Genomic DNA, 13,714 nt, shown 5'->3' with positions numbered 1-13,714 from the left:
CATGCTCTTCTGTAGTCTTGTATGCTTAAGTTAATACACGTGATGTTCTGTGAGAGCAAAGCTAGTAGCTTCTGTGAGTTGTAGTATTGTTATTTGGTAATCTCAGTATGGTACAACTCCTACCTCGAGGGTGGGACTATGGAGGGGGCTGAAGGCGTCAGCGTCTCTTCTGCTGAGGGGATTAGCAGTGCCCCAGAGCGTGCATGGTCCTTTTTATGGGATGGGGAAGAGGTCATAGAGCTGCCATCACTTCTGCCACTATGTCCGCTGTCAATTGGTGTCCATTACCAAGAACACACAAACTGCTCTAAGCAATGCACAGTCTAAAATTTCGGGTGCTCTGGGCTGCTGCTGGGCACGGGGCCGTGGCAGACATCGGTAACGGGGGAGGGAATTCACGCGCTGGCTGAAGGCTTCAAGATGCAGGGGGCAAAATGTCATCCAACCTGGTCTTTGCTATTATTCACCCGGCTAACCGATGATTTGGGCATTTGATTAGCCAATAATCTTTGTCTGACTTCAGAGACCTGTGGCCAGTCAACGTATTAGAGAGAGCAAACGGTTGCCTTGAAACAGATCAGACAAGGTGGCCAGAAAGCCAGTTAGTGCCCAGGTTTCCCACATCTGGAAGATGCAATTTAAGTTGCATTGCATCTCAATTACTTGTTGTGGTTGGCAGGCTGTGTTCAGAGAAGCCTGCTAACTGATGCAAGGCGAAGTTGAGAGTTGGTCCATTTGAAGATTTGTTGTGCTTACTTATGGTATTTATTGCCTCAATTTCATCTGAGCTGAATTCATGCTAAGTTTTTAAGTAAGTAAAATTTAAGAGGAATCTTTGCCTATTAAAAGGTAGAGCATTTGCCACTTCTGTTTTCTAGTAAATTGGATTTTCGAAGTCAGGTCTGAACAGAGCACAATGAGCATTTTATCCTCATACAGCAAACTGGATTTAGGCATCACATGTTCTGACAAATGGTATGAGTTTTGTGGCTTGGTCTCCAACAACAAGAAAAGGCAATCCTTTCGTCCCTTCAGACCAATAATGTGGCACCATTTAATACATCTGGTATGAAGCCTAGAATATAGCAAATAAAGAAACTGAAAAACTTATTTTCTTTACATACTCAAAGTGTTAACTGTGCTGAGGGTGGGGGGACCTGTGAGTTTTGCTTTCAGAACTGTGCTGGAAGATGGCTTTTCTTGCCCCTGCATGTCTGTAATCTTGTTTTATAGCCACATTGGTATCTTTACCCATCCATTCATTTCATTGATATTGCAAAGCAACAAGGCAAGGTGGAGCATTTTTTTTTCTTTTAATGAGTGCAGCACACTGTAGGTCACCTTGGTCGAAGTCTAGGATTTAGAAACCCCAGAGATGAAGATGATTTGCTCTTTGCTTCTAGTGGAAAGACTTCCTAATTTATTTTATGTTTTAAGAAAACATCTTGGTTTTATTGAAAAACACTTGATTTATAGGTGTACCAAATATGCCCCTGCTTCTGTGGAACCAAGAGTAGGTCCCAAAAGAATAACTAGGTTTTTTCTTGACTTTTTTTTTTAATCTTCTAACTTGTTTTGGTATAATGTGCTTATTCCCATTTGGCACAGAGAAGAATAAAGGAAGTAGAGAAGCCAGCTTCCTGCCAGCAGTGTTGAATATAAAAATCTACTTTAATTTTATATATAATTGTTGCATATAAAAATCTGCTTTCCTATATGCATAGGTGAAATAGCTGTTTGTTTTCTTTTACAGAAAAGAGTCAAAGATGTCATATCTCCAATTGTATTTGAAGCTGCATACAGCCTTGGGGAACACGTGATAGAAAGAGGAAAAGAGGGCAAGGAACTACCTGCTCTCAAGCCCATTCTCCGCTGGAAGAAAGGACAAAAGATAGCACAAAGGAATCAGGTCAGATTTGGACTATGTTCTTTCCCTAAAAGGCCTGTGGGTGAACTGACAGCAGAAGTGGACATAAAAGGGGACTGCCAAGCCCTGGGTCATTTGCACACAGTAGACTTTTTGTACAATACCTACTGTTGCTGACATCAGTGCTTCTCCATGACAGAGTAAAGACTTGTGCTGACAAGGTTGGGCAAGGTGAGGTTACTTTCTTGTTTTAGGGTGTTTGTGCTGGGAAGAAGGAGACTGAATAAGAGAAAGGATGGGAAAGATTCTGCTCCTTCTGGTTCTTCCCTTTCTGTAAGAGGTTCTTTTGAAAGGCTTGTCCCTGGCCTTCTTTCCAGGCTGAGCCTTTCTTAGTGCCAGAGGGACAAGGCTGGCTCCAGGAGGGCACACGGGAACTTGGCCCTCTGCATGAGGGGAGAATGGTGAAGAGAATAAAAAAAAATTTGCCTGGCCCAACTGCCCTGTTTTCTTGAGGGCTCCTCACGTCCTCACGCAAGAGAAACCTGCCCCTGCTGTTATTGCAGGACATGCCGTGCTAAAATAGGATGGTTTTCTTTCAGAGAAAGTAGAGTGTAGTAAGTGAAGCAGTGTACTTGTTAGGATCCTATTTTGTTCCACTGCAGCACAGAAAACCTTTTTGTCTTTAATTTTGGTGAGAGCAAGAGAATTCCCTTAATTTTGAAACACTTCTCGTTGAGAGAGTAGAGATCTTTTTTTTTCTTTTTCTTTCTTTGTCTTTTTCTTCAAAATTGTTCCCTAAAGAGTTGAAGTGTATGTGATTATCCCGCCTCTCTTGTTTGTCTGTCTCAACCTTACTAGTATCTTTGGAAAATGCTGGCCGATTTTGGCAGGTTTTGACAGGAATGATCAAGAAAGTGCTTATGAAGGTATTAAACACCTTCAGGGTTCATGAAGCAGGCACTTATGTGGAGGAGAGAGACCCTGTTAGTGACCTTCTGAAAGACTCCAGTTTGAGCGTGGTTCTTGTAGGTGCAGGACAATCTGCCAAGGAAGGAGCCTGCAGGACAATTCAGCCTCCCACCGTGCTGGCACCAGAGCATCCAACCATGAAACTCGAGGCTCCACAGGGAAATCAGACTTCTTCTGTGGCTTGCAAAACTTCTTGTGTGTCAAAATTGCAGGATAATTTAGGCTGGAAGGGAGCTTTGTAGATCCAGTTCCTTGCTCAAAGCAGAGCCAACTTAAAAGTTAGATTGAGTTGCTCGGGGTTGCATCCAGTCAAGTTTATTTTCCAAAGCGTGCTTACAGAATTATGAGCTGGCATTGCTTGTGAATAGGAAACTTTTCTTTTTTTTTAAAAGCTGTCAAAAGTCTGTCTGGAGTCTGAGGCTTTTAGCAGTCAATTGTTAGATCTGGTTTTTAATCCTGGGAAGTTCATGTGTATTAAGTGATGCTTGCATCATCATCTGTAACATTACTTTCTGATGCTGCTCATAAGGTTATGTTATTTTGTTGAAATTGCAGGTCCCTGAATACTACTACTACTAAAAAAAAAAAAAGTCACTAAAATGTTTAAAGAGATTTGCTTTGTCATGTATCCAAGCGTTTTGAACTGTATTTGACTATAGCCCTTGTACTTAGAGAAATGAGTATTTATTCAAGTATGCTTTATTTTTATAAATGTATGAATGAAAGATGCATCTAAGAATTATTTATTTTTATGAAGAGGGATTGTGTGGCTGTTACATTTCTGAATGTTGTATTGTTGCAACAATATGACGGGAATTTGTGGAGAACTTTGGAACTTGAGCATTTGAGCAGCATGCTAAGCATTACATGAATGAAAGTGCTTGAATGCTTTACCACTGGATTTAAACTCAAAAGGTCACATCTTGCCCTGCAGGCATAGTCTCGGATCAATATTAAAATACCTAAATGCTGAGATTATAGAGCAGAAACAAAAATATGTTGGGAATTTCCCTGACTTGTTTTCTTGTGTAATTTGGATGAGATGGAGCCAGTTTAACAATCCCTTTCCATTTGCTTTCCAGATGTTGTTCACTTAGCTTAGTAAGAAAAGGATTTTGACATGGGGTGTGCCTGCAAGTGTGCTTTCAGCTAAGGAAGTGGGAAGAGCTTCAGAGTTAGTGTGGCAGTCATGGTGGCAAAGCCCTGACAGAGTAGCCTCGAGGCATGGTGGCTGGGTCCTCAAAGACTGATTTCATGGGAAAATCAGGACATAGTGTTCTCGTTTGGGATTCTTCTTATCTCACAAGTAGAGATTGTTTTAAAAGCCCAAGAGGGATAGCAAAAAGGAAAGTTTATATAATAAAGGATTTATATTTTCAGAGAATTTAATGATTATGGAGGGACCTTACATTTTGGAAGTCCAATTCAACACAGATTTAGTGGGCTCTGTTTTCAGAAGATAACAGCAAGGGTGAGGGCAGGTAGACAAGCTTAGTGTTAGTGCTATTACTGAAGTCTTTAAATGTAGCTAGTTATGTGTGGTTTTCAAAAGCCCTAGATCCTTTTGATCTGGTAAGAAGTGGCATTTTGAAATCAGAAATATTGCATCTGTTGCTTCAAGGCACCATTGAGATACTGTTAAGAGACTGACACTTCTCTAAAAAGCCTAGGTGGCTGGTTTTTGTGAATGAATGCAGGAGAAGAAGCTGGAAGTAGTGAATAGCTGAAGAAATGGGAGGGAGCTGTGATTGGGCAGGAAAGGGGTAGACTTCTTTCAAGATCAAGGTCTGCTAGACCTACTTGAAAAGCCACACATCTTGCAAACATGTGGGTTTTATAGTCACCTAGATATGATTTTATTTAAACTAAAGTGATGTTAAAGCCGAAGTAATCACTTTCACTGGGATTTTAGTTTGTTTTTCATGAACCAGATGTTCCCTGCGTGCATGCATGACTTCCCAACAAGAGTATACAGCCCTATGGCTCACAAACAAGGAGGTAGGAAAGCCATCAAGAGGCCTCTTGACATGAGAATTGAAGATTATATTGAGCCATGAAGTTCTTCATGGTGCTTTGCTCTAATGCATTAAGGAGTCAGCTTGGAAATAGTGTTCATGGATGCCCACCACCAGAAGTGACATCTCCCTAATGATATAATCACAGAAAAGGATTTTGTTGGATAGTCATCCTTTAAATCAGTATTACATTATATGTGAGAGAACAGTCTGGTCTTGTAATAATCACTTAAACCAAAGCAGAGCTACAGTAGTAAAGGATTGGATGGATGTGGGATATCATTCAAAATGCTTTTATTTATTGGTCACCTGTATTTTAAAAGAATGCAGCTTTACTGTAAGGCAGTGCAAAATGCTTGTGTTTAAAAATAAAACAAACCCAAATGTTGACTCTTCAGTGAAGGAGCCTGCCCTAATGAACTGTTCTTGAAACAATCAAAACATGATAAATAATTTGAACATCTGATTGATTTGAAGAAAAGAATCTTAACTGAAGTTTCCTAATGAAAAACATGCAATTTGGGGACTTGATGTATTGGCCATTTTTTGTAAGCAAAGAAGCTCTGATACTTCAAAATGAAGTAATAATGTCATTAAACTGGTCTTAGGGACTATTTGGCCCACGATACAGTAACAGTTGATTTCTCATAGACTTAATTATTTTCTTGGTTCTTGTATATGCTTACCAGCTTACCAGAAACGATGGGTGCTATAGCTTGGTGTATTTTTTTGTGGTAGGAAAAGCAAATACTTAACGGTTGTATGTACGTGTCTATTGATGGATGCCTTGGCAACTTGTACAATTGTTGGGTGGAGACTGGTTGTGTGGAGAAGATTACAGTTTTCCAAGTTGTAAGCGGCTAGCCAGCTCAGTTTTGCTCAAACAGAAAACCTCTGATGGGTCGAGACTGGGTGGGGGGAAAAAAAGATTCTACTTTTTGAGTGTGTTTTATGAACTTTAAAACTTCCCACCCTGAGGATGACTTTCCATTAGTCTCTTTGTTGCCTCCCAAATCCAGTTGCTACCTCCATCCACTGGAAAAAACTAGTAAGTCTTCTTCAGGGAAATTAATGTGTATTTAGAACTTGGTTTGGCTTAGTTCGTTGTGAGTGGTTTGTACTATAACATTTATTTTTGTATACCCACTGTATAAATGCATATCAACCAAGGAGGAGAAAGATCTCCTGCCAAATACAGTGGGGATTTGTTCCTAGTAGTATCCAACAATATATCTTAGAGTTCAAAATGTGGTATGCTAGAATTCTGCCTGTTCTAAATACTGTAATAAAATCACCTGCTGTTATGTGGATGGAGACACCATTTTTGTTATAGCAAAATGTTCTCAGGAGATTTAATTGCGTCAGTGTCTTCAGGACTTCGTGAATGGCCTGCCATAAAACCGCTTGTAAGTTATAAGAAGAGACAGAAAACGTTTAGGACGTTCTGTTCCGAGCTATGCTACTGACTTGCAGTGAGAATTTGGGTACAGTGCTGCACCTCCAGGTGACTGAGACTGCAAGTCTCTGGGATAAACTTCACCTTTTTAAAGCAGAGGAATATTTTTTGGAAATACTTGTGTTGGAAAAGCTGGTCAAGTATTTGCACATAAATTAGCTTAGTTGACAGGTATGCAAAAGTATAGGAGGATTTTTATGGAGCTGAATTCAGAAAACCTTTAGTGATTTTGGTTTCCTGCACAAATAATGCCATTCTCTATTTTAAAACATGCACACACTTCCCCAGTCTCATACTGGGACAAAGCAATGACAGATCTAGGCAGGCTGAAATGTAGTGTCCATACACAGTGTGGTCCAGGTTTGTCAGTGATGCTTTCTCCAGAGCAGAGATCCTTGTGTGTCTGCTTGAGTCAGGTCACGTCTCTGCCAGCAAACTGAGCTGTGCCTGGGGCATTTCTAGGCATTGGAGTGACATCTTTATCATGGTAAGCTGCTGGAATGGTTCTTGGCATGTTTTTAGCCTGTGCCAACTACTGCAAACCATTCCCAGGCATGGGTCAAGAGTTAGGACATTCCTGTCTTGGAGGCCAGGGCAGTTTAATTTACTGATACAGCTGAAGCCTCAGTACCTTAGTATACCTGTCAGTAGCTGGATAGGTGGAAAGTTTGAAGATTAATTGACTTACACCCAGGCACATAGGAAGTCTCTGGGAGACTGCAGGAGTCAGCCTAATTGCCATGTTTCAGATGAAATGTCTTGCCACTAAACTCTTTGCTCCTTGGACAGGGCAAGCTCCCAAATTATTGTCTTCATTTATTCTTGCAGAGATCCACCATGTGCCACTCTTCCTGTTTAATTGCCATTGTTTACCCTTTGGTTGGAGTGGGATTGCTGAAAGTGATGATTTCTACTCCTCCCTCTGCCATCCCTTCAGTGGTGTCTGTCTTTTGCTCTAGACAAGTTTGGTCAGAATCGGTGCTGGCAGGGACTGGGTGCTGTTTGTGCCAGGAAATCTGGAAAGGTCCCACCCTGAGCATGTACTGAATTAGGCTGAGTATTACATTTGCTTGCCTTTTTTTTTTTTTTCTTTGTTGTTGTTGTTGTTGTTGAATGGCAATAAAGAGGAAAGATTTACAAGTCTGGAAGAGATTCAGAACTGAACAAGAACAGCAGGTGTCCAGATGTATTGTACCTCTGAAATGTTTATAATTAGCAAACTCGCTGAAGTAAGAACGAGTAGAAATCAGTGCCTCAGATGGTATGCATGTTTCTATATGCTCGTTCTTAAGCACTGACAGGCTTGGCCAGTAATTGTCCAACTTGTTCATAATCCTGTTTAACAACAGAGAAAAAACAGCACAACTGAGAATGTGTAAGACGTGGATTAATCCCCAGGTTTAGATCTCATGGGCTTCCTAAAGAACAATAGTCAATATCATATGCTAATATGCACATGAACACAGATATATAGACCTTCATGTCTTGGTATATGTGCTAGGGGAGGGTCAGACTACAGGGTGATCCTCTCTTAGGTGGTAGGACATTAATTATCTGATTTACTTTACAGGTTCTTCAAATAAATAGGTAGAGAAAGGAGAGATGATCACATAAGCATTTGCAGGCTGAACCCTAACTTAAAATCCTACTGGGTACTTTCTGCAGTTCAGCCTAACAGCATGCATTTCATTTCCAAACTCCTCTGTGGATGGAGAATTGTAATTGTAAGAAAGGGGGAGTTCTGCTTATGTGTGGAGCTGTAAAAGAAAATTGTAATATTCTTAAAAAGCCACAGAGACAGTTGACAGACTTCAGGAAGCCAGGCTCCATTAGCTCTGTTCATATCTTTTCAGCAGTTGTATGAAAGATCAGTATAGCTTAATTGGAATACCTAGCATCTTGAGAGGAGATAATATGATAGTATTAGTTCATTCAGTTCAGAGTACCTCAGTGCCACAAAATCCTTGTCAGTTCAGAGTAGCATTCATAAATGCAAAAGCACTGAAGTGCAGGTGGATTATAGGAGAGGACTTTCACATATCCTTGGGGGTCTAAATGAGCTAAAGATAGACATAAATTGCATACCTGATGATTTGAAGACTTTTTTTTGTGTTTCCAGCTGGCAAAACAGCTGCCACATCTGTTTTTCATTCGTCATTGTTATTATGCTTTTATATTTTTAATTACACAATTGTGTGATGAGTAACAAAGGTTTTGACTCTTGTGTTAAAATGTTTAAGTATGAAAGCATCCTGCGTGAAAAAGATTCATCTTACACAGTTCCACTTTTAGTAGTCGGAATAAGGAGCTTTAGAGTAGAAAATGTTCTTGAATATCTTTAAAGAACCCTCCTGAGAGGATATAATTGAATTATTCTGTAGTCATCCAAAATAAATGGAAGACCATTTAAGACAAGACAGGAAAATATATTGAGAAATGTGTTGCAGAAATCCATCCTATAATGGTATGGGGAGATGGGACAATTAACCCAATAGGTCTTTCCCATCTATTGTTCTATGAATTTATAAGGTCTGAAGTCTTGTAAAATGAGAACACTATTTGGATGATTTGAGCTGTTAATGATTTAAAAAAGAAAAAATTGCCTCAGCCTGAAAAATGAGTGAGTCAGACCAGAAATCTAATAAAGGTCTGAAAGGCTGGGGGCGTATTTCTGTTGCCACCAATTGTAATTCTTCACCCCAGGAGAATACGAGGACAAAAGACTGCGTTGTTAAATCCACTCACTGCTGTGAGGAATAACTAATACATATGTTTATTAATTTATGCTTGCCTTCAATAGCTAACAGGTTTCATGCCTGATCTTTCCTAAACAGCTGACTTCATTTGGGAGTTCCTGTTCCTCTTATATTTGAGTGTCCTCTCTCCTTTTTAGCTTGGTGCTTCAGCCCAGTTTTTAACACTTACTGAAAGCAGGATGCAGCTAAAATAGAGGAAAAATGATTGCATTTGGCCTTAGATGGCTTGACAAGTGGCAATGTGCTAGTCATGAGCCATAGGCCCAGAGTCTTCAACTCAATAAAGTGGTGAATTTTCCTGTAGCCTTCCCCACCTGGAGAACTTCAACTTACATGGTTGCACCCTTACTAGTGTAGTAAAATAATTATTACTGGCCAGTTTCTGTTTTCTTATGCTAATGCACTATAAATGAGCATCTGTTTTCTTTGCATGAAGACATGTTCTAATGAAGTCTACATGGAGCTGAGGGAGCTTACTAGCTAACCTTGGCCCCCTGCACCACGCAGTACCGGCATGGCTCTTTGGCTTCATAGTAAGATTCTACTGAATGCTTATCACTCCCTCAGTATTCCTGCCTTCGTCATGTGTTTGCTCCACCTCTCATTAGGGGTATTGTGGAAATCATGCGTTCTCATTTTAGCCAGCACATCTGATGAAATCCTGCAAAGTTTTTCACAATATTAACTGTTTTTCTAGTGGGAATTTAAATCAGCCATTTTGCACTTGGCTCAGTAGGATATATAAATGGACCATTTCCATAAGTAGTATAGTGAAGCATAGGATGTCTGGGGAGAGTCAGTCACTATTTCTATTTCTGTGGTCAATAGATCTGTAAGTAATAGCTTTATTTTGCAGGCAACTTGAAAATTTAAAGACAAAATAAATAAAGGTCTAAAATCAGGCTCCCGTATCTATATTTAGGCACATTAATATCTAAGTGATTGATTTGTAAAGCTGTAGAAGAGAAAATAGTTCCTAGAAAAGGCAGTGAGATTTGCTTACAGCTCAGTACTTTTGAAAATTGGATCACATATCCTGGTCCCTAAATAAGGACTCAGGAACCCAGCTTCACCAGATAACATGGTAATGGCCATATAGCATCAAGATCTAAAAAGTAAAAAATTATTAGACTAACAAGCCCCCTTATCCTGCATCCTTTAAACAGAATTGCTTTTGTGTTACTAGCATGATGTAATCACTAAGTCATCGCTGCACATACTATAGGGTATGGTGACAATTTACAAGAAATCGATGTAGGCATTGGAATACTGTATTCTTAACCCAGATTATTTTGCATAACCTCAGTTATGCTGCTGAAGTGCAGTTTATGAAGTTAAAGGAATGGATACTCAGTTACCAAAGGCCAGCCCTGCCGCCTTTTAAGAGGTGCTATCTGAACCTTTTGTAGACTGATGTGTGAGGAAGTAGTTAAAGGCCTGATCCAGAGTGAACCACTATTCTCTTGTCCAGACCAAAACCCAACTTGTTTTCAAGGGTTCTTTTGAGAATCTCATTTCTCCCCCTTTTCTTCAAGCATTATCCTTCAGCTGTCACTTTCCCTTTTGTATGAAAGGATGGGCACAACTCTTACTGGAACACAGTACTGGCAACCTCTCAAAGTCTTGATTGCGCATTTTGGCTACAACCTGGAATTTCCATATACTTCCCTGAATTTTGGGAAGTTGAATGTCTTGAAATACTGGGTTTTTTCTTTGTTTATTGGATGATTTCCTGTATGTTCTGTGGGCAGAAGTGCCATAAAGACAGGTTGTTTTGGTTTTCTCTGTTTCCTGTTCTCTTCCCTACTCCCAGAAACATAGATGTGTTTAATTTTAGATAGCCATTGAAAGGAAGTGAAGCAATTTAGTGAGATAGGTTGAAAATCCCAGATCACGTTCCTCTGAGCAGAGAGCTCTGACCATTAGGCTGAAGTCAGGCTCCTTCTTGCTTGTTTTACCTCCTAGCAGCATTCCTTAGCATCCACCATCAGCAGGAAGGAAAAGGAGAATATCTTCACACCCAACAGCCAGCAGCTTTGTGCTTAGGATGCCTTAGGATGCAGGAACTAGGGATTCATCCTCCTCCTACTTCCTGAGGCAGAGGACTGTACAATTTACCCCTGGCCTTTACCGCCAAGTGTGGAATTTAGTCCACTACCTCTCTTCAAGAGGCAGAGTGGACACAAAGGTACTCGCTTTGAGGCCCTGATCTGAGTGCCTGTCTAGACATATCCCCTTCCTTATCAGCTGGCTCTAGGTCTTTCCTTACTGCACATTTAATTGTGTACAGATGTGTATATTCACTCTTTATAATTAGTATATCTTAAAGTAGGCTTTTTGACTTACCCTCTGGAGGACATGGGCAACATCCATCTCTGCAAACCTTTCAGGATATATCTGCCACATTCCTTGACCTCCCAAGAAGCGTCATCTTTTCTGCCCAGAAAAGTTGCCACACAGAATTTGAGAAAACCGTTTGTCTGGGAAGCTTGGTGACCTGGTGGGAACTGCTATGGAGCAATTCCCCATAGCTGCTGGGTTCTGTGTGGCAGGGGAGAGCACAGAGAGGAATTGTGAACCCTGGAAACACTGGATTTGCTCTATGCTTTGCTGTAGATCTGGTGATTGCAGGAAGTCCGACAGACTCGCTGTGCATGCACTATACATTAGCTTTGTGTTTGTACAGTAAAGATGTGTCCTAGAAACACTGAGGTTATCCTGTCCCTGCTGCTGAGCACACGAACACCTATTTTTCTCCTGGAAATGCCAGACAGAAGTGTGGTGGACTTCAGATAAGAGATGCAGCTGTGTTTCTTATTCAGGACAATTTTTTGCCCCTTCCCCGTGCTCTCCCACCCTTGCCCCTTGAATTTTTTCTTGCATGTATTTCTTATGTAAAGAAGCTTCCTGACCATCTCTGATACACATGTTCAAAGCTGTGAGGTACTTGGTACAATATAAGTGCAATCCAGTAAGAATCACTTGGACTTCAGTAAAATCAGTGTGCAGAATTGTTCCTCTTCACTTTGGGTAACAGTAACTGCAGAAATCATTAAGTGTTTCCACAGTGCAATGAATTTGTTTTGTCCTGCTTCCCTTTTTCCAGTTCTGGATAATACATACAGCCCATTGGTTATGCTGTTCAATGCTTTTAATATTTAAAGAGCTCTGTAAATCCCTAAACCTGGTATTGTAAAGCTGAAACCACTTTAAAGATTGCTTAGAGTTAAAATTAGTGATTATATTGTAGTAGGGCCTGTGCATATCCCAGGAATGGACTTCTGCTCTAACAACATGCAGTGTTGAGGTAAGTACAGTTTTTGGCCCAAAGAAATCACAGCCCAAGTAGACCAAGTAGGGCAGAATATATAAGAATATATAAGCAGTGTTCACAAATGTTATGACAACTTAAAGTGTGTTTACCCCTTAATTCTTTAGAAGGGTTTTCAACAGGCAGGAATTGGTCAACTGGAAAGGCAGAAGAAGCAATAGGTTGGGGAAGGGAAGGCTCAGGATAGCAGAGAAGAAAATGGACCAAGTAGATTGACTGTGAGAAGCTACAGGGTTGAGGGTCTAGCAGGCACACAAAAAGGGGAGGTAGAATCATGGCAACATCTAGCCAGACCAGGGAAATAGCAGAAAATAGCAAAATAATCCATAGATGTCATTAGCTTGCGATGGAAGTGGGCCACTGAACCACCTGTGGCAGCATCGATAGGTCCTAGTAGCTGGCTGGACTGGAAATCCTTTCTTCCCCCAAACCTGAACAGGTTCAACATCCTCCACAGAAGCAAAGGGTTCACTCCTACACAGTTATGCATCTGGGGACTCATCATCCTAATGTCTTTCTCCCATCCCAGTGCTGTGTAGGAACTTGCTTTTGTATGACATAACAAAATACTCCCAATGTATTTCAAAGTAGCTTGCTGTCTAGTGCATGATATGTTGGAAGAGATACATGCTCAGTAGTTTTAGAAAATGAGGTATTTGTTCATTCTTTCTGAAGAACCACAACTATAGATTTAGTAATAAAATTCCAGCATTATTAGGTAGTTACTTAAATGTACTTACAGTACTTTATTCTTTGAAACGTGCAGGTCATACCTTTGATCACTCTTCTCTTTGCCAAGACTTCTGCAGCGCAAATAGGGAAACTGTCAGGCAAGAATATTTTTACAGTTTATTTTTCTTTCTCTGAAGGTCAAACGGTCTTTCCTATATATAGCTACTAAGTGGTTAAGGATTAATTCTGAGGACTTTTGAGACTATACCTCTGAAATGTGCCATGTTTTGAGAGGGATACCTTGTGCTGGTTCCTGTCTCAGGGCTATTCTTGTCCTTTGGTGTGGTAGTCTTTATTAAGGAGGAAGGGTAAATTCAGCCCTTGTGTTTAAATCCTCAACAATTTCCACTTCTGAGATTCTGAGAAAGCAAAAGGTGGGAAAGGAAAGTGGAAGGGCGAAGTAAATAGCCCCAAATGAAATGGCCACCTCCCATCTTTCTTTTTTTTGCAACTCAGTGCAGCCTACAGCATAGTTCAATATCTGCTAGTCCAACACCAATTAACTTCATAGAGGTCCCTCCTTTTTGGAGAGCTCTGACAATATTGAGATAGGAGAGCAAGCTGCCTCCTTAGCCAAGAATCTTCCTG

At 40.5% G+C, this 13,714-nt stretch overlaps 1 protein-coding gene across 1 annotated transcript in view; it reads left to right on the top strand.

The window, feature by feature from the left end:
• ITGA9 (integrin, alpha 9) overlaps positions 1-13,714 on the top strand; it is a gene marked incomplete at its 3' end in the record, with an annotated part of 138,971 nt that overhangs the window by 107,921 nt on the left and 17,336 nt on the right. The window contains exon 15 of the mRNA XM_010581817.1: positions 1,754-1,909. Within this exon, the coding sequence (XP_010580119.1) occupies positions 1,754-1,909 (156 nt within the window). The remainder of the gene's footprint in view (positions 1-1,753; positions 1,910-13,714) is intronic.

This window comes from Haliaeetus leucocephalus, unplaced genomic scaffold, assembly GCF_000737465.1.
Source record: "Haliaeetus leucocephalus isolate CR32 unplaced genomic scaffold, Haliaeetus_leucocephalus-4.0 Scaffold808, whole genome shotgun sequence".
Classification (NCBI taxonomy): Eukaryota; Metazoa; Chordata; class Aves; order Accipitriformes; family Accipitridae; genus Haliaeetus; species Haliaeetus leucocephalus.
This window is presented reverse-complemented; position numbering and strand designations above follow the sequence as displayed.